This window comes from Chiloscyllium plagiosum, chromosome 27 (assembly GCF_004010195.1).
Source record: "Chiloscyllium plagiosum isolate BGI_BamShark_2017 chromosome 27, ASM401019v2, whole genome shotgun sequence".
Taxonomy (NCBI): Eukaryota; Metazoa; Chordata; class Chondrichthyes; order Orectolobiformes; family Hemiscylliidae; genus Chiloscyllium; species Chiloscyllium plagiosum.
The window spans coordinates 4,232,728-4,254,582 of record NC_057736.1 but is presented as its reverse complement, the minus strand read 5'-3'; the positions used below and the strand labels follow the sequence as shown (position 1 = coordinate 4,254,582).

The 21,855-nt window shown below is 43.1% G+C and overlaps 1 protein-coding gene across 7 annotated transcripts in view; it reads right to left on the bottom strand.

The window, feature by feature from the left end:
- Positions 1-21,855, bottom strand: part of LOC122563483 (polycomb protein SCMH1-like) — a 188,539-nt gene that overhangs the window by 2,845 nt on the left and 163,839 nt on the right. For all 7 annotated transcript variants that reach the window (XM_043717254.1, XM_043717253.1, XM_043717257.1 and 4 more), the window contains 7 exons: positions 8,001-8,251; positions 6,829-6,958; positions 5,283-5,483; positions 4,237-4,425; positions 3,431-3,562; positions 3,104-3,304; positions 1,606-1,751 (listed from right to left, as the gene is read on the bottom strand). In XM_043717254.1, the coding sequence (XP_043573189.1) occupies positions 1,606-1,751; positions 3,104-3,304; positions 3,431-3,562; positions 4,237-4,425; positions 5,283-5,483; positions 6,829-6,958; positions 8,001-8,251 (1,250 nt within the window). The remainder of the gene's footprint in view (positions 1-1,605; positions 1,752-3,103; positions 3,305-3,430; positions 3,563-4,236; positions 4,426-5,282; positions 5,484-6,828; positions 6,959-8,000; positions 8,252-21,855) is intronic.

Here is a 21,855-nt window from a genome sequence, read left to right as displayed (position 1 = left end):
GTAGACTCTTTGAAACAGGATGACCATGAGCAACAACATCACAACATTCCTCCTCACAGCAATTATTCCAAGGAATCATGAATCTGTGGAGTTCACTACACCAGAGTATAGTGACACCACAACATTGTGTATGTTTAAGGAAGAGATGGGCAGAATAGTCACTGTAATTAGTTGAAGGGTTACGGTAGCAGGCAGAAAGGTGGAGCTGAGGCTGACACTAGGAGATCAGCCACAATTGCTTTAAGTGGAGCAGGCATGAGGGTCTCAATAGCCTGCTCCTAGTTCTTATGTTCTTATTTATAAGGACCTTATCACATACACTGCATGGAAAGGTTCATGTGGTACAGTCTAGGATATTCCAAACTTCACAATTTCAAACTATTTTATTACTTAACGACCATGGATGAGGAATGCCATGTAATTCTGAAAAGCAGGCTGATCACAAACAAAGTTTCCAGGAGAATTAAGCACCCTTGGGTCCCATTTCCTGCAACACACCCAGAAAATCCAGTGTTTTTTCTAATTCCTTCATGGGATCTGGACTTCACTGGCTGGACCTGGCTTGGGTCCCTTTGGGTAGCAGAGTGGCTCAGTGGTTAGCACTGCTGCCGCACAGCACGAGGACAGAGTTCGATTCCAGCCTTGGGTGACTGTCTGTGTGAAGTTTGCACATTCTCCCCCTATCTGCATGGGCTTTTTCTAGGTGCACCTGTCTCCTCCCACTGTCCAAGGTTATGCAGGGTAGGAGGATTGGCCATGCTAAATTGCCCTATAGTGTCCAGGGATGTGCAGGTTTAGGTGGGTTAGCCATGGTAAATGTGGGGTTGGGGGAATAAGGTTGGGGTTGTGTGGGATGCTCTTTGTAGTTTCGGTGTGGATTCAATGGGCTGAATGGCCTCCTTCTGCACTGTAGGGGTTCTATGAAAAAAACGTTTGAAGTAATCTTTTTCAAAAATAAGTGCCTTTAGCTACAATTCCCATGAAAAATTCACCTTTAATGTTCTCCAGGCAATACTAAATCTTTGGATTTTGAATTTATTGCAGCATGCAGACATTTGTCTGATTGGGATCAAGATTCTTTCATCAACTGGCTTCAAAAAAAGTGTAACTTGACACAGATACACACCACGCTTCACTGATCTGACGACGCACTGATATTGTACTGCTACAACAAAGCTCTTTGCAATAAATCTTTTCTCTGTCTAAACATGGAAACCAGGGAGAAGCAGAAAGGTTGGACAAAAATCTTTAATCGGATTTCGTACTTTTTAATAAAAGAGAACCATAAATTAGGTAGGGAGGAAAATGTATAAATTAAAATGTACATCAAAATATCAAAATGGGAGGAAGGATGAAAGGACTAGGGAGAATGGAAACATAACTTAAAAGAACTTTTTAATTAAAAATGCTATTTTGATACTTATGGGTCACTACAATAACAAAGACACTTCTGAAATTTGACTTGCTTTATTATTGCAATGTTGGTGTTTGTTCAAGCATGATTTGGCTTCAGTTGAAAGCTTACAGACCAGAGATGGCCAATTTCCTGAACCATGCAACTGTTTAAGTGCAGGGCCAAGTGCCAATACAGTGCTGCATACATACGTGCTTTCGAAATAGGTCTGCGTGAGGGCCCAGAGACTGTGGGTCTGCATCACGAACAAACTGCATCACGTCCTCGACAGTCCAGCTGGTTGGATCTCTGCTGATCAAACGAGGCGGATCCCGTGCTCCCATAAACCTGTCAGAGCCTAGGAAATGGTCACAAAATGACAAGCGATTAGAATATGGGACTCCTCACCCTCTCCTCAAAGCCGTTCTGCAGAAAACGACACATTTTCGATGAAGAGTCCCAGTGCTACATAGTATGAAAACTGTTGCAATTCAACTTCACTTCTACTGTGACTAGGTTGAGATTAACCCTTTGAGCAGGTGAACACAATAACAAAGCACCTCCTGGAGCACATTCAGAGAATCCACTGCTGTTTTTTTTTAATTTCATCATGGGCTGTGGACTTCGCTGACTGGACCTGCATTTATTGAGAGTGACTTGGAGGGGAACTTGTAGATGCGTGTGTTTCCCACCTATTCATGTAGCCCTGAACAGAGATGATGTATTTCGGGAGACTTGGTCCGAGGATACCTTTGGAGTCAGAGCTAGGTATCATTTAGGATTTTTAGCTGCAGAGAAGATTGTGCGTAAAAGGTGCATAAGCAGTTGGAACTGTTAAATAAGGTTTCAAGAAATGTCACATCTGTCAGAGACTTGTCAAATTTATCAAGAATGGTCAGCATGTATTTTTTTTAAATGAGAATGCTTTTCTTGATTAAGTGTCAGTCACCTATATTATAGAACTTGAAGTAACAGAATTTTATGTTTTCTCATGCGTGAGTACTTTTGGAAAAGCAGAAGAGTTGACATGGAGAGCAAAGAGGGAAAGGGTCGTGGATGGATATTGATATTAAGTTGGCACAGGGTGTATGAGGGCATTGATAGAGGGGAATGGAGAGGCATAAGGGGTAAGAACTGGAGGAATTGTCTACGTTTTATTATTTTAGTGAGTTTTCAGAAGGTTTATAGCTCAGGTTGAGGTTCTGGATTTAGGTTTGCTCGCCGAGCTGGAAGGTTCGTTTTCAAACATTTCGTCACCACACTAGGTACCATCATCAGCCAGCCTCTGGATGAAGCATTGGTGGCCTGGCCCACTTTCTATTTGTGTTTAGGTTTCCTTGGGTTGGTGATGTCATTTCCTGCGGTGACATCATTTCATGTGATGATGTCATTTCCTGTTCTTTTTCGCAGGCAGTGGTAAATGGGATCCAAGTCAATTGGTTTGCTGATAAAGTTCCGGTTGTTATGCCATGCTTCTAGGAATTCTCATGGGTCTCTCTGTTTGGCTTGTCCTAGGATGGATGTGTTGTCCCAGTCGAAGTGGTATCCTTCCTCATCTATATGTAAGGATACTAGTGAGAGTGGGTCATGCCTTTTTGTGGCTAGTTGATGTTCATGTATCCTGGTGGCTAGTTTTCTGCAGCAGCAAATAGAATCAGCAGCAAAGCAAGCAGAGAAATGAGCCATGGAGAACTGGACAGAACATCTTACCTCCAGAACTAAGCTGTCGCAAGGTTCCTGCACTGCTTTGCGTTAGGCTCATTGAGTGATGCAGAGATCGAAAGGCTCGGAAATCCCTGGAATTCCGACAAGGAAGGCTGGACGAATTTACAGAATTAAGGGCAGAATCCATGGGATCTAGCCGGTGTTCCAGGGGACCTGGGTGCACATCTTCCAGTACAAACGTTTCAGCTGGAAAATTGCATTTGGCATGAAAAATTAGCTTCATGAAATCACACACAATATTACTAAGGTGAGACAAAACAAATTTCTAAAGAAGAACAATGAGACGCACAGTAGACCCAGTCAAGAACTTACCTTCTGAAGGATGCCGATCGGTTTTTGGTAGTTTGGGTGACAGAGGTGCGCTGAATGGTGGGGAATCTTGTGTGTATCTTTTTGTCCCTCTGCCTGGGCCCTGAACAGCTGCTCCTGCTGATTCGGTCTTTCCTGGTGAAAGATGAACAGCTAATTACTAAAATTGTGCCGTGCAGTTCCCTGAACCTTTCCTTTTCACTTGCTGGACCAGCCCTACTGCACCATCTCCCGACCCACAGCACACCCAACACATTTCCACCTCTCTTCAGTTCTGAAGAATTGGACTCAAAAGTATTAATTCTCTCCACAGATGCTGCCAGCCCTGCTGAGTTTCTCTAGCACTTCCTGCATTGACTTCAAATTTCCAGCATCCACAGCGTTTTGCTTTTTTTGAGCTGGCTTTGTTGTGGCTTCTCTTCCATGAACTCTCACTCAATGAGAAGCCTCCTCCTCAGGAGGGAAGTCAACAAGTGAACAATTTCACATCTCTTCTCCCGAGCCACATGCATCCTATCCCAGACCTGCAGTATTTTCTCTGTGGTTACTTAGTAAGGAATTATGTAATAGAAACAAGGAGATACCAGATTTGGTCCCTGCATTTTTGAATTAATATGCTGGAAATGATGATCGCTTATCTTCACTTCTCTTCTAATATTTAATTTTGATCAAATAGAATCTTGCAAAATGCTTTTTTGGACAAAATAAAGATGTGTCACATTTCCAGCACTTGGACAAATACCTTCAGGGAGAAACTTAATCAAAACGTGCTGGGAAAATCCTGAAGGGATCGTTCTTGCAGGCTGTACCTGGCATGAACCGGTCACTTCCATACTCGGTTGTGCTGTGATTAGCTGCACTGATCTGACTGAAAGGCTGATTCCCAAAGAGGTTGTCACATCGCAGACTGTGACACAGTTTCTCCAGAAAGCGCAGGGCGTAGACAACACTGTTTACAGCTGGCAGGTTTAACGTGTGCTGTTCACAGTCAAATGTGGCTAAGGAAACAGAACAAGGCAAACAAAAAAGAGAAAGAGATGAAATTAAGAATAATTCACTGAACTAAGGAACATCACAATGTATTGGTTATTAGTTCTTGTGGAAGAGGTACATTCTGTTTATCAGCAGAGTGATATTATCACTAGACTACTAATCTAAAATCTCAGCTGATGCTCAAATCCTGCTATTGCAGATGGTGGAGTTTGAATTCAATAAGGAAGCTGGAATTAAGGGTCTAAAGATCACCATGAAACCCATTGTCGAAGAAACAATCTGGTTTGCTAATGTCCTTTAGCAAGGGAATTTGCCACCCTAAGCTGGTCTGGCCTATATGTGACTCCAGACCCACAGCAATGCAGTTGACTCTTTCCTGCCCTCTGGGCAATTAGGGATGGGCAGTAAATGGTGGCCCAGCCAGTGATGCCCATCCCTTGAGTGAATTAAAAAAAACAGGAATAACCACAGGTTTTCAACATATGTGTGAAGAATTCAATGTTACTTATAGCTTGTTTGTTTTAAATATGAACTCTTTGAGTTCTGTGCTAAAGTGCAAAATCTGCAATTAAATACATGTCAGAATTCCAAACCCTGGGCTCTCAATGATTGCTTGTTGATGTGGTGGTATGCCACTCAATACTGACATTTCCAATGGAAACGACCTCACGACAATTCCATGCGAATCTCTGTTGTGTAGAACTGTCCTGAGGATTTATCACCATGTCTGAAAGGAGTCAAATTTAGCACTTGTCCTTCCAGACTATTTTAGGGGAACTGAGTTGCGTACAGAGTCAAAAGAGCGATGGCTGGAAGCAGAGCTTTCAATGGCATCACACTTTTGTGTCGGGGGTTCACTTACCAGATATCACCTCTCCACCATGACCTTGCTTCAGAAAGGAGAACACCATTTTCTGGTTGTATGCACAATCGATGCAGGCTTGAACAGCCTGTTGCAGGACGACTGAAGCCCGAGCAGGTCCAAAGTGATCTGGAAGTTGCTGTACCTTTTTTCTGTCCAGGTGTGGCCCTGCATTGCCATTTTTGTTCAAGTAAACACAGACTGAACAAAACATACAGAAAATAGATCATTACATTCCACATCTTCACAGAGAAGTCATAGGCAACCAATACTATACAAAGCTCAACACATTTCGGACAAAATAGGTAAGCACTGCAGGACAGGATCATCAGAGACAAGGGATTGTTCCCAATGTGCATCATCAACCCCCCTCCCCACCCCCTCTATGAACTAGGCCACTCAGTGTGATAATGCAAAATGTTTGTCAGGCCTGAAAGTGCTCTGCATAAGAGTCGGAGAGTCACAGGGCACAAGACCTTCAACCTTGTGAGTTTGCACCAACCTTCCTACACTAATCTCACTTTCCAGCACTAGGCCCATAGCCTTGAATGCTATGACCCTTCATTTGCTTATTCATGTACTGTTTAAAGGTCGTGAGGTTTCCCGTCTCAATTCCCCTCCCAGGCAGTGCATTCCAAACCCCCCCTCACCCTCTGAGGGAAATAACTTCTCCTAAAATCTCCTCTAAACTGCTTGACTTTAAAATTATGCTCCTTTCATTTAAGGGGAACAGCTGCTTTCTATCTACACTTTTTTTGCCCCTCATAATCTTATACATCTCTATCAACCCATGTGGCATGGTGGCTCAGTGGTTGGCACTGCTACCTCATGGTACCAAGGACCCAGGTTCGATTCCAGCCTGGGGTGACTGTCAGTGTGGAGTTTGCATGTTCTCCCCTTGTCTGCGTGGATTTCCCCCCACAGTCCAAAGATCTGCAGGTTAGGGTGGATTGGCCAGCGGAAATAGTGTCCAGGCATGTGTAGGTTAGGTGTATTAGCCATGGGTAGGGCAGGGTGAAAGCTCTTTGGAGGGCCAGTGTGGACTTGATGTGCTGAATGACCTGCTTCCACACTGTAGGGATTCTATGAACTTGTCCGACCTCTGTGCAAAGCTGAAATATAACATCCTGGTGAATCTCCTCTGCAATGCATTCAATCCTTCCTATTAAGTGGTGATTAGAATTGTACACAGTGCTACAGCTGTGGCCTAACCAAAGTTCTATACAGCTCCAACATAACCATCCTCTTTCTATTTTTTAAATAGTAACGCACCACCCATAGAGAGTATTTACCTCTCCGCCCTTACAATCAAGACCACATTGATAAAGGCAAATGTCTTGTATATTTTTGTAACTGCCCTATAAACCTGTCCCGTCACCTTCAGGGATCTGTGGACAAGTATTCCAAGATTGATCTGTTTCTCTGAGCTTCCTATTGCAACAGTAGGTATTAATACTTTAGTAATCTTGAAGACTCAGTTTAACAAATGGGTACTGCCAGCATTCAGAATCAGTTTGACTTAATGTTGAAGGCACTTTCAGCTTACCTGTTGGAGACTGCATAATGGCTGCACTGGGGATAGTGGCTGCATCTTGAGGAACTGTACTCGTGTCTGGTTCTGGTGTACTCGAGGTAGGGGAAGTTGGCACAGGATTCTGTAGGGCACGGGGTTTCCGCTGACAGAACAGAAAAACAATTTAGGGATCAAATCATTTGGCGCTTAATTAGAATTGCTTCACTGCAAAGACAAAAATAAAATTCTAGACAACTCAAAATAGTTTAATAAATTCTTTTGCAATCCATTAAAAGTGCTGAAATTGCACAATTTTAAAATGCACATATATTTAAATATATTGGTCATTCTACATGAGAAGATGAATTCAAAACTCATCTCAACGACTAAAGATTAGGATCAAGATTCTCTCCCACACTTACAATCTGCAACTATCTGCCCAGGTACCAGCCCCTATAATGGCTCCTATAATTTGTAACTGTAACAGATATTCTTGGGTGACAAGGGGAGTCGATGGCCTAGGGGTATTATCGCTGGACTGATAATCCAGCGATCCAGAAAATATTCTTGGGACCTGGGTTTCAATTCCACCACAGCAGATAGTGGAAGTTGAATTCAATAAATATCTGAATTAAGAATTTCATGACCACTGTAAATCCATTGCCAACTGTCAGGCAAAACTCATCTGGTTCACTAATGTCCTTTAGGAAAGGAAACTGCCGTCCTTACCTGGTCTGGCCTACATGTGACTCCAGACCCACAGCAATGTGGTTGACTTTCAATTGCCCACTGAGCAATTTGGGATGGGCAATAAATGCTGCCTAGCCAGTGACACCCTCATCCCAGGAATCAATAAAGGAGACAAAGGAACACAGTGATGTTAGACATGAGCTTGAAGAGTAATCAATGCCACAACTGACTCCATGAAGTGACTTAGCATTAGAAGTAGCAAGCACCTGAGGCAGTGGCAAAGGGACAGGACAGGTACATGTTCCAAAATAAAAACTATCAAATTAACTATCTAGGAGCAATGTACTGCAGATGCTAGGATCTAGTGAAACCAAAAAATGCTGGAAATCACAGCAGGTCAGGCAGTATCCGTGGATGATTTCCATTCTTTTTTATTTTCAAATTAAATATTTGGTACATTCAGAATGGAAGTGCGGTGTGGCAGGCCAGCTGTCACTCTGATGATGAGGTGCTACCTTGGTCCCAGGCTTTGGGCCTCTCTTCTTTGGGATTTTTAAGGGTTCCACTGGCTTGGTGAGCGAGGGGACAGGGTGCTGCATTTCTGGTTTGTGCACACAAGGTGCCTGGCCCACGCGGCTCCTCTTCCTGCCTGGCTTGCGGCCCCGCTGGACGGTGAGTTGCTCCGAAATGTTTTCCACCGAGGTCTGCATGATCTGTTTCTCTGAATTCACCTCCGACGGCGTGGACAGGTTCTTCGAGATGACCACTGCAGGAACAAAACAATCAACTGAAACATAATTATCACTCAATTATCCGCTGGCTGTCATGGTGAGAGCTCAGTCATTTTCTGGTGCGTGACAGCACCATCCTTTGAAAGACAGCAATCCAGGCTCCTTCTGCAAATGATGGGACAGGATTCTAGATGAGCAAAATAAAATGACAGTGTAAAATGTCACTCGCTGGTGGTGGTGCCTTACATACTGTTACCAAAGCAATAACAATTTCACCAAGACTTCAGTTTTGAGGGCTTAAGACTTTTCTTTGGTGACAGTATGAAAGGATAGGGAACAAAGGAGGCCAAATGGATCAGGTTTGATCTCACTGAGTGATGGAATTGGCTTCAGGAATGAAGGGTTTTTCCGTGTTCTGTGTCCTGCCAATCGACAGGTAAAGAAGAGGCTCCTGCCCAAAGTTAATCGATTCTGAATTAATCACTTCAGCTGCTGTATGGTTAAGACAGCAAATGTGAAATCTGGCCATTCAGCCCATCAATTCCACAACAACCCACCAAAGTGCATCCCATCCAGATCCACCACAGCCCCAATCTTACTACCATAATCCTGCATTTCACATCCCTGGACATTATGGGGCAACCTTCTACAGCCAATCCACCTGACCTGCACATCTTTGGACTCTTGGAGGAAACCAGAGCACCCAGAGGAAACCCACGTATACACAGGGAAGACATGTCAACTCCACACAGACAGTCACCCAAGGGTGGAATCGAACCCGGGTCCCTGACACTGTGAGGCAACAGTGCTATCCACTGAGCCACTGTAACCCTGATGACCCCCCCACCAAGGAAATATCAGAGGCAAAGCATCGGGAGGTTGCTTTGCCTGCTGTCATTCCTAGTTCTTATGCTTTGATGTTCTAAAAAGTCACAAGGAGATCCAACATGGGATCAACTCAGCTTCCTATAACCACAGGAGGCAGTGTGTGACCAAAAAAGATCTTCATAAGCCAACAGAAGCCATACTGTGATGAGTAGGCATCCTACACTATACTGCAATGAGACCTGGACTGTATATTAGTGATTCGGAACAGCACTTGAGAAATTCCACAAGCAATGCCTCTACCATATTCTCCAGACTCAATGGGAGGACTGTTCAACCAAAGCTAATGTATTTATTGAAGCTAGCTCTATAAACATTCAGGTCAAAGTGCAAAATTCTCTTTGATAGTCTGAATGCTGTATCCCGATGGCCAAAAAAAAACCATCTCTCCCTGTCAGGTCATGTTTTCTGAACTCTCAAATGACCTGTGTTCTGGGAAAGGACAAAGAAAACACTTCAAAGACACAGTGAAGCCTTCTTTAATGCACAGCAGCATTGACATTAATGACTGAGAGCAGGTTGCTGCTCATTGTTCAAAACAACAATGACTCGTACGGCCAGCTACATCAGGATTTAAGTCACGGCATTTTAATTATGAGGCAGAGCAGCAGGAGAAAAGAACTGAAAACAAATCAAATTCTGCGCTGCAGATCCAACTAAATCCTGGGATATCCTGCCCTTATGTTCCTGAAGATATACAGGTCAGAAGTAACGCCTGCAAAGACATGGCAGGAGCTCAACTCTGAATAAACAGCATCCTCAAATTGAGGGACAGTTGACGACTCCGCTTGAACATTTACATTAGTGCAGTAAAGTATTTGACGCAACGAGAAATTTTAAATTCACCTTTAATAAATAAGTAAAAAGGATGCTTGCAGAGACGTGGCTGAAAGTTAATATGATCATTCAACACAAATCTAAATTTGGGACTCCTGTGGCACAATCAGAGTGTTCCTGCCTCTAGGCATGGAGGCCCAGGTTCAAGTCCCACCTCCTCTAGAGGCATAGCCAAACAGCCTGATTTTCACAAACAACTGACTCTACTTATCTAAAACTTCTCTCCCACATCTTTAAACAGCTGATGGCCTGATCCACTATTTATGAAATCGATTTAATTCCCTGGCTGCATCAAATACACAAGTTAGTTTTACCTTCATTACAAACAGCGTGAACAATGCTAATACAGCCTCCCCTATCCTGCTTCAAGTTGCCAAGACAACAGACTATTATTTCAGCAAAATTCTGCTCGAAACATCATTAAATGGAGTTCGTGCAAGAGAAATTTCATCGCCAGACTACATTGTGAGTGTGTCATTTAATTAATTCCCAAAGGTACTAGCAGCAACAAAGCAGAGAAAAATAAAGATTGTCCTGTAACACAATTGTTGCAGTGAGATAATAAAATATACTGGAACAAAGGCTTAGGTAGAGCACTTTAAGCACTCTAATTAAGTGCTTGGATTTGCGCAGATTGTATTCGAAATTAAAATTAGTACCTTAAATCTGCCACAGTCCAGAAGAATTATAATCATCTTCACACATACATTAGCCTTTTGCCTGACCCTTTGATAGGATTTCTCTTTAATTAATGCCCTTTTAAAGACCTCACTGTTCTGTCATTGGTACTGTGTTCACCCAACTGTGGGACATGGGGGACCCAACGAGCAAACCATGGTGTGGTCCCCTGGAGAAGGGAGTGGGGTGGAAATCCTCATTCTAACTCACAACGTACTTGACTGTGGGACACAGCATTGATTGTGCTGGCCCCTACACACACAAACAAGATGAGAGATGATGGCATTGTGGCATTATGCCTATTAATCCAGAGACCCAGGTAAGGTTTTGGGGTCACAGGTTCAAATCCTGTCAAGCCAATTGGTGGAATTTGAATTCAATAAATATCTGGAATTAAGAATCTAATGATAAATGTAAATTGATTGATGGAAAAACCCATCCAGAACAGAGAAAGGAATTTAGTTAACAATGGAAATGATACATTTAGAGACAGCTTCCAGCATTGACCCTGTTGAAGGGCATATACTTGTACATTTTATAGTGCTCTCTGACAGTGCTTCCCTTACCCTTTCCCACTATGACTGCACCTCTCGAGATGGGCATACGCTACAGGGCCTTCAGCGAGAACAGGGGAATGCTGGGAGAACTGGGGCCTGTTAGAGAGCGGCAAGGCGGGAGCTATCACAACTTGGTCACAGCTCAATGGCAACCATTCCTGCCTCAGACCCTGCGACCCTAAGATTTCAGCTCTGCGACCTCACTTGGGGTCCCAACCTCCACTTTGGGAAACCCCGCTCGACAAGTTTCCTCAGGTCTGTCCTTGACCAGCCCAGTGTCTGCAGTCATTTCCCATTGGTTTCCACTTGCTGCTCTGCGGGGAACTTAGACAGAAATCCCTCAGCAAGGTCAGCATAGAAACTTGTGTAAATGAGATTGGGAAAATTCTGGGCCTAGGAATGTAAAGATATTCAAAGCAAGCTTTGCATATTCCCAATTCTCTCATTCACTAATTCTCAAGTCTCAGTGCTAAGATCCCCAACATGCAGGGTATTATTTTCTATAAAAATCATAACATTTGGAAGTGTTTGGCAATGATTCCCTTCTTGTGCATTTGTCCTTTATGGATATTGCTAATGAGTCCAATGTCTACGAAACAGAATAAACCTCTGATCCAATTAAAGAAACAGGCAAACAATGCAAAAAAGCCGGCCTTATCCTTCCTGTGAGATACTGTCATTTACAGAAGCATAATTTTGGAGTCAATCAAAATGATGCATGCCTCATATTCATAAAAAGATATAACATGCCATCAGTCTTGGCTGGAAATGTTCACATTAAAAATCACTGTGCCAAATACTGGCAGCTCCAAATAAAACCACATTTCACATTAATAAGGAAAGAACATACCAGCCAAGTGCTCAGCTCCTTCATGCGTAAATCTTCAGGGGAAGGGGGAATAAAGACAGGGACAGCACTTTGATACATGGATTCTTCAGCTTGCACATTGCTGTCAATGTTTCAAAACAATCATATTCACGGCAATTCTCCTCTAGCGCTCAGAACAAACTTTTCCCTGTAATGGGCTAGAGGCACAGACACTGTAATAGCTGTTTATACGCACGAGGTATGTTAGAAAATGCCTGCTGGTACATTCCAGAGAGATTTATGTATATACACTACAACTAACAGGTTGGCCCTCTTCTAACTGCCAAAACCTGCAGGGGAAAAAAAAAGTCCTTCATTAAAAACAGCAAAAGGGCTTGAATAGAAGGGGTCAGAACTGAACATGAAGTTACCAAAATAAGGAAAGCACATCCCAACTGTTTATACAACAGTGCTCCTTCTTTTCTTGTGATTTAGCAAATAGAAGTTTATGAATGTTTCTGAGTACATTTGACAGGGAGTACAAAAGGTAAATCTGTCTCAAGTCAGTGCTTCTCATCAGGATTACAATGCAAACACACAGCAAATCAACTGAAATGATGATTAAGTCTGACTGGCAAGTTCAGATATCAACCACAAATAACCAATTTAATTTGTTCCATAGTGGCATACAGCAGCCCCAGCTATCGCCACGCCAGCAACATGCTACAAACGAAAGGTTACTGTCTGGGAAAATCTCAGCAAAAGCTGTAAGAATCTCTAACATTAGCATGTCAACAATAGTGTTTGCACCACTAAAGGTTTTTTAAATCTACAGATATGAGTAAATCACTCCACAATTCAGCCTAAAGCACTATCCATCGAGACTATTCAGAACAGGAAAAATTAGCAAGGCAGTGGGGAAAAGGCAAATGACAAGCCTCTTCAGAGGGTCAGTACAGACACGATAGGCTGAATAGCTTTCTTCCATGCTGTAAATATTCTGTGACTTGAGAGGAAAAGTTACCTGCAGTGGCCAGGAAGCTTATGAACGGCAGATACAAGTTTTAGAATGTGCTCAAAATTACAAATGGAGAGGTGAAAAGAGCACTTGATTCTGCAAACAGAGATATGCTAGGATGCAAACTATCCAACTAACAGAAAAAGCGAAGACTTACATTTATGTCGCATTTTTCACAGCCTGAGAATGTCCCACGTGTTACAGCCAATCGTGCACTTTTGAATGACATAACTTTTGCAACGTTAAGAAGCACAACAGCCGATACGGTTTGTTCAATCATGGGCATGGGGGAGGGGCACGTTGCTGGCTCAGCCAGCCTTTATTGTCCATACCCATAATTCAAAAGTGAGGATGAGCTGCCTTCCAAAGCCCCAAAGTTCTTCGGATGTAAGTTTATGCAAAGTGCTGTTAGAGTGGGGACCCAACGACCATGAAAAAATGTCAGGATGAGGAGTGGCTTAGAGATGAACTTGCAGGTGGTGGTGTTCCTATGTAACTAACTCTCTTTTCCTTCTAGATGGAAGAGATTGTGGTTTTGGATGGTGCTGTTGAAGAAGCCTTGGTGATTTAGAGTCATAGAGATGTACAGCATGGGAACAGACCCTTTGGTTCAACTTGTTCATGCCAACCAGATATCCTAAATTAATCTAGTCCCATTTGCCAGCACTTGGCCCAAATCCCTCTAAATCCTTCCTATTTATATACCCATCCAGATGCCTTTTAAATGTTGTAACTGTACCAGTCTCTATCACTTCCTCTGGCAACTCACTCCAGACATGCATCACCCTCTGTGTGAAAAGGTTGCCCCTTAGGTCCCTTTTAAATCTTTCCCCTCTCACCTTAAATCCATGCCCTCTGCAGTACATCTTGTACTGTTGTTACAGTGAGTTGGTGGTAGTTTGGTGCATATTTAAAATAGTTGATGAAGGGCCAATCATTGGGCCCCTTTGCCCTGGACGGTGTCAAACTTATTGAGTGTTGTTGGAGCTGCACCCATCCAGGCAAGTGGGGAGAATTCCATCACATTCCTGACTTGCGCCTTGTAGATGGTGGACAGGCTTTGGGGAGTTGGGAGGTGAGTTACTCACTACAGGATTCTTACCCTCTGACCTGTTCTTGTATTATATGGCCAGCCCAGTTTAGTTCCATGTTAATGGTAACCCTCATGACGTTTAATGTGGGAGGAATCAGTGATGGTAGTATCACTGAATATCAAGGGGTGACAATTAGATTCTTTGTTGTTGGAGATGGCTATAGTCTGACATTTGTGTGGCAAGGAAATTAATTGCCACTTGTCAACACAGAACTCGCTATTGTCTGGGTATTGCTGCATTTGCTATACAAAACTTTGGTTTGGCCACAGCTGGAGTACCGTAGAAGTTCTGGTCTCCACATTGGAAGAGTTATACCACTGCGCTGGAGGGGGTGTAGAGGACATTCACCTGGATGTTATCTGGGTTGGAGCAGTTTAACTATGAAGACAGGTTGGATGGGCTCAGGTCATTCTTTAAAGCAGAGAAGATTGAGGGGGACCTGATTGAGGTGTACAAAATTATGAGGGGCATGGACAAGTTGGATAGGAGGCAGCCATTCCTGGGGGAAGCATAGTTTTGGGGTGAAGGACATAAGACTTGGAGGGAATTTGGAGAAGGGTTTTTCACTTGGAATGTGATGGGAGTGTGGAATGCATTGTTTGGAGGGTGGTGGAGTTATGAGATCTCAGTCTTTTTGGGGTATGTGGATGGGCACTTGAGGTGACATAACATTCAAGGCTCTGGGCCTAGTTCTGGAAACTAGTGCAGATAGTTTTGGGGTAGACTTGATTGGTCAAAGAGCTTCTTCTGTGCTGGATAACTAGATACAACATAGTGACTTACATTTGAGAGAGATCATTTAAGAGTCAACTGTTTCATTTTGGGTCTAGGGTCACTTTGTCGGCCAGACCTGGTAAAGATGGCAGATGGCCTTCCCTCAAGGACATGAATGAACAAATTGGGTCTTTGCAACAATATTTCCATGATCTCCATTTCTGTGGCAAGCTTTTAATTCCCAATTTTCTTTTGAAAATCAAAGAAGTCAAATTCTCCCAGCTGCTCTCATGGGGTGTGAACCCATGACCCCCACAGCACAGTCCTCATCCTCTCGATTAAGTCCATTGACAATACCACCTCAGCAGATAGTGAAAGACCACAAACTGCAAAAGTGGTAACTGCTGGGTGAGGGATAAATATCAACCAGGACCCTGCAGAAGAACCCATCTGTTCAGCTTTTACCTATTGCCATGAGACATCTGCATGCCTTGATGACAGCAGTCTGATTTAAAAGCCAACATGCCTAACATCTTATTAAAGGAAGTCTCTGACCCAAGGGTTTATTCCCCATTTGGCTGACTAACTGATTGGTGGACTGCCTTTATCACATCCAAGAAATGAGGTGGCTTCTTCAGTCTTTCTAACCATCACCTCCCAGGCAAAAGTAAAATGTTTTTTTGTTGAAGTTTCCTTGGAAATCTACAGTACTGGATAGTCACCAAGGTGAAGATGGGGTTCAAAGTAATTAAGGGGCTGGCTGATTGGATCGCCCTATCACTGGGGCCTATCTCATTGGTTCATGTTACCTGTGCTTCAGTTGAGTATTCTATTAATGTTGAATCACAAGGTTTTAGGTTCTATTTCTACACCAGGACTGGATTACAAAAACCAAGGCCACATTCTATACAGTGCAGAGCAAGTGCTGTACTGTCAGGGTCCCTGTCTTTCAAATGAGGTGCTAATCCAAAGATTGAGGCATAAATGCAAAACCCTTTCAGATGGATGCAAGAGTCACAATGTAGGGCAATTATCCATGCTGCCCTGCTCAATATTTAATCCTCCATCAACATCATGAAGCAGGTTATCTGCCCATTATTATATTGCTATCTGTATGTGTCTGCAGTGTGCACACTTTAAAAAAAGGTATTGCATTGGCGATAGTGTAACACATTTTGCAAATGTTTGATGGTTGCAAATAAATACAGAGTATTTTCCTCACTCTGTGCAAAAAAAAAGCGTTCTTTGCCGTATAACTATTACCAGGCGAAAGTGGGTACTGCAGATGCTCGTGCTGGGAAAGCATAGCAGGTCAGGCAGCAACCGAAGAGGAAAACTGACATTTCGGGCAAAAGCCCTTCATCAGGAATCTTAGAACATAGAACATAGAAGAATACAGCGCAGTACAGGCCCTTTGGCCCTCGATGTTGCGCCGATCCAAGCCCACCTAACCTATACTAACCCACTATCCTCCATATACCTATCCAATGCCCGCTTAAATGCCCATAAAGAGGGAGAGTCCACCACTGCTACTGGCAGGGCATTCCATGAACTTACGACTCGCTGAGTGAAGAACCTACGTTCCAATGCCTCCACATCCTTCCTATAGTATGGCGACCAAAACTGCACACAATATTCCAGATGCGGTCGTACCAGAGTCTTATACAACTGCATCATGACCTCAGGACTCCGGAACTCAATTCCTCTACCAATAAAAGCCAGTACGCCATATGCCTTCCTCACCGCACTATTTACCTGGGTGGCAACTTTCAGAGATCTGTGTACATGGACACCAAGATCCCTCTGCTCATCCACACTACCAAGTTTCCGACCATTAGCCCAGTACCCCATCTTTTTGTTATTCTTCCCAAAGTGAATCACCTCACACTTAGCTACATTGTATTCCATTTGCCACCTTTCTGCCCAGCTCTGCAGCTTCTCTATATCCTGCTGTAACCTGCCACATGCTTCCTCACTGTCAGCAACTCCTCCGACTTTCGTATCATCCGCAAACTTGCTCACCCAACCTTCTAACCCCTCTTCCAGGTCATTTATAAAAATGACAAACAGCAATGGTCCCAAAACAGATCCTTGCGGAACACCGCTAGTGACGGCACTCCATGAAGAAACTTTGCCATCAACTACTACCCTCTGTCTTCTTCCATCCAGCCAATTCCTAATCCAAACCTCCAACTCACCCTCAATGCCATATCTCCGTATTTTCTGCAGTAGCCTACCATGGGGAACCTTATCAAACGCCTTACTAAAATCCATATATACCACATCTACCGCTTTGCCCTCATCAACCTCCTTCGTCACCTTTTCAAAGGATTCAATAAGGTTTGTGAGGCACGACTTGCCCTTCACAAAACCATGCTGACTATCCTTGATCACATTATTCCTATCCAGATGTGCATAAGTCCTATCCCTTACAATTCTCTCTAAGACTTTGCCACAACAGAAGTGAAAATCTTAAAGAGCTTTTGCCCGAAACATTAACTTTCCTGCTCCTCGGACGCTACCCAAGCTGCTATGCTTTTCCAGCACTATTCTAATCTTGAGTAAAACTATTACCAGTCAGGTTTCCCCACTCCTGGGACTCTTACTGGGATGGGGCTCAATTTTCCAGAGAGCTCTGCAGTAACTTGTCCAAGGGACCACTCTTCATATGGGTTAGAATGTAGGCTCAACCATGACAGACATCATAGTCCAATCCTTCAGCTCCACCTCATGTTGACATGTCTGTGGCACTTATTAATGCTGGCTGAAAGCAATTAGGGAGACGATTGGTGGTGACTACTCCTCACTACGTCATGGATACAGAAGTCAATTGTAACCCTCTGGTGAGACCAATTCCTTTTGCTGAACATGACTTTCTGGTCCCGAACATAGTATGAGCAGAAAACACATCCTAACCATTCAGCAGACAGGGAGATCTCGATCTAACCTTTTGGAATATTGAGACATTCATTCACCTCCCAGCCCGAAATGGTCAGTTTCCAGTTCAAATCTCCCTGTCAGCCAATGAAGATTCAATCAACGCAGTGATTTGATGACTTGAAATGCTGAATGTTGGAAAGGAGTTGGGTTTGAAGTTGATTATCAAATAACCACTTAAAAGTCCAAACGTTGTAGCAAATTCAGTCTCTCACTTATTCAGTATGAAGGGCCTGTTTCCATGCTGTAAGTAATCTAATCTAATCTAATCTAAATGTAACTGTAGTTTTTATGCCCCAAGTAAAGTTAGAACATTTCATGTCAAACAAGAAATTGTTGTTTGCAACACGATACAATCCCAGTATAAGAAATTCTTCAGATTCAAATCACTGCTAAACTTCCCTTCCTCTACCTACCCATTTCTCACCTTTCAGCTCCTTGACTTGAAGGGACTGATTTCTTCCCCCCAAGAGTACGGCTCCATGGCTACCTGTGGTACATCAACCTCAGACCATTATGTACATTTGTACCACAATGTGTCTTGACCAGAGAGATATTAGGACTGAATCTAATTCTGATGACACACATGTATTCACTCATACATGAACGAGAGCTGGAAAAAGATGTTCTAATTTATCCAGCTAGTGCCATAGTGTACTGTCTACTTATGAAAGCCATGTGATCTCTGATAAAAGAACCAACAGATTAAAAACCCAGTTCAACTTATCGAATCATACAAGCACAGAAATAGACCCTTCAGTCCAACTTGTCCATGCCAACCAGGTTTCCAAAGTAAACTTGTCCCATTTGCCTGCATATCCGTCTAAACCTTTTCTATTCATGTACCCATCTAAATGGCTTTTAAATGTTGTAACTGTACTTGCATCTACTACTTCTTTTGGCAATTCATTCCACATATGCACCACCCTCTGTGTGAACAAGTTGCCCCTCAGGTCTCTTTTAAATCTTTCTCCACTCACCTTAAAAATATGCCCCCTCGTTTTGGACTCTCCAAACCTCGGGAAAAGAACTTGCAGGAGAAAGATCTGGAAAATACCTCTCAGATCCACCGAGATAGTTGAAACTAGTCCAGGATATCAGTCTGTTCATGTATTGAGTTAAGTATCCACTTCCAATGGGATTGCTTGATATTCATCAGCCTGGGCTGATTTATGCTGCCGATCTACGGAGCACTAAGCCCATGTGTCACACCTCCCAAATCCAACCTGGCTGAAGTCAGCACAGAAGAAGCATCAACCTCAGTAGCTTTTGTGACTGTATTCTAATCTACTCACTAAATGATTGAAGAAAATTTGTTGCTTCATTAAATACAAGTCATGTGCTGCCTTCAGATCAGTATCAAGATCTGTGAAAGATGCTGAATCTGCACATACTGGAACAGCAATAAGCTGAAACTGACAAGTCAGTTCAAGTACTTTCTTTCAATCTCTAATGTTTATTTCATAAAATCTAAAAAAAAAAGCCGTGTAGACCATGTATTCTGATCAGAAATATCTCCTCTCAGGGAAGTGGGTTGGATGTAAAAGACAGTGAGGGGGAAGAATGGGTGATCTACATAAAGAAAATGAGAAATGCAAAGAGATCGTGTTTTAAATTTCTTGTGTTTTATGTCCTCTCTGACCTAGAATGGTGGCTCTCGTTTAATAATCGCTTGCCATTATCCTGCACAAATCTTTCATTTATGTCAAAATGGAGTCATAACCTTTTGGTATTGAAAGAGCAATATTTCAGTTTCAAATGCTAAGAACTTCAGCCATCAAATCACTTTGCGGTATACATGCAGCATATCAGCCAAGTTCCTCACAGCCCTTTGCTTGATTTAAAAGCAGCTGTCTCAAACTCCAAACCTGTTGGCTCTCAATTGTTTCTTTTTAAAAAGCGGTCCCCGTGTGGACACCATTGACGTCAGCTTGAATTTTTGAGTAGGCTCCACTGCAGAATCTGGAGTGCACATCAGGGAGCATCGTTTTCTGGGTTACGCTTTTTAATTCTTGGAATTCACATAGCAGTGCATGGAAGAGCTGTAAATGGTCTCACTGTATTAATAACCATCACTTCTAACTCTTTATGGACCCCCAAGAAACATCATTGAGAAATCTAATTAGAATTTTAAAGCAGTTGAATAAACTTAAATAGTAGAACAACACAGGCTACTAACAGACTTACCATGTCCTATATTAGTCAACTACATTTTTTGCATGCTCTCTGGGGCAAAATGCTTCTCAAGAACAGTGCGTGGCTCAGTTCAATGCCATTTGTCAGTTCCATAGCTATTGCTAATGTCAAATTTCAGCAGCAACATCCATGAATAATCACAGCAATGAGGGCTACCAATTCCAAACAGCCATGCTCAGGTTCACCTGAAGATCACTTGCCACGACAGACAGAGTTAACTGAGAAGCTCAGTGAAGAAAGCAGGGGAGGGTGTGCAGGACACAAAGATACAACAAGAGCTGAAAATTTGAAGACTGTGAAGGTCATACTGCAGAATTTCAAATGCTTGCCACATCCACATATTTGGGGATTTCACCATTCAAGTAGAGTGTCACATGCACACACCTCATACACTCTCAAACACATACTCGCTAGCATGCGCACACACACACACACACAAAAACTCACACACAAGCTCTCTCATGTGGTCAGATTCTATCTCATTCACACAATGTCACGCACATACACACTCACAATCGCGTGTACATGTACGCTTGCTCCAGCATTAGTGCTTTTACCTATTTTACAACAGTGACTACACTTCAGAAATATTCAATTGGCTATAAAGTGCTGTGTGACATCCTAATCTCATGACAGGCACTATGGAAATGCAAGTCTTTCTTTTTATTGGTAGGATGTGAGGAATTTGAAGAGAGTGTACTGCTGGGGGTCAGCCTTAGTTCATGCCACTGAGTCTGGGGCTTATGGGTTTGAGTCTCACTCTCGGACATCATCACATCAGTCAGGGCTGACTGTCCAGTGTAGTAGTGAAGGAGGGATGCTCTGACTCTCTACTGAGATGTTAAATTGGCGTTATCTACCCTCCCAGGTAGATACAAGAGATCCCATAGTGCTTTTCAAAGAAGGTTACAAGAGTTATCATTAATGCCCAACAGACATCCTTCAATTAACAGTGCAGAAACTGACTGTTTGATCATTACCACACCACTGTGTGTGCTCACTGACTTCACAGTTCTTATGCTGTAGCAGGGATAATACTTCAAAAGGACATCATTGTCTTTAAAGTGCTTGGAAAGGACATTGGTGAGGCAACTTGTGCAATACTGTGTACAATTCTGGTCGTGCCTCTACAGGAAAAATCTTGTTAAACTTGAAGAGGCGCAGAAAAGATTTACAAGGATCCTGCTGGGGCTGGAGGTTTTTAGCTACAGGGAGAGGCTGAATAGGCTGGGGCTATTTTCCCTGGAGTATCGGAGGCTGAGGGGTGACCTTACAGAGGTTTATAAATCATGAGAGGCATGAATTAGGTGAATAGCCAAGGTCTTTTCTCCAGGTGGCAGAGTCCAAAGCTAGAGGGCATCACTTTAAGGTGCAGGGGAAAGATTTAAAAAGGACCGGAGGGGTAACCGTTCCACGCAGAGGGTGGTGTGTGTATGGAATGAGCTGCCAGAGGAAGTGATGGAGGCTGGTACAATTACAGCATTTAAAAGTTATCTGGATAGGTATATGAATAGGAAGGTGTAGTGATTGGAACCAGGTGGATCTCATTGACTGTGACCCTTGATTGGAGTGGTTAACCTGGGCCAATCAGGAAAGCCCTGGCTATCAATACAACCAGGAGATTAACAGTACTGTCTAATGTACAACTGTCACTGCTGTTGTCTCTTTATATTTTTGTGAAACTGGGATTTGAGGTTTGTCCTCATGTCCCTGTAAACTGTTTGAATGGTAGGGTTTGGGGCCTGGCTTTGCTGCTCCTCTCCCTTGTAAAATTGCTGTCTCTTGTATGCAGCTGTAAATGTAACTGTTTGTTGTAAACTGTTTTTGTAATTTGTTTAATAAAATAAAATGGGCTATCAACTGGAAGGGGCATGGGGTGGAGCGAGAAACGGAAGGTGCGGAGGGGCGGGCTTCC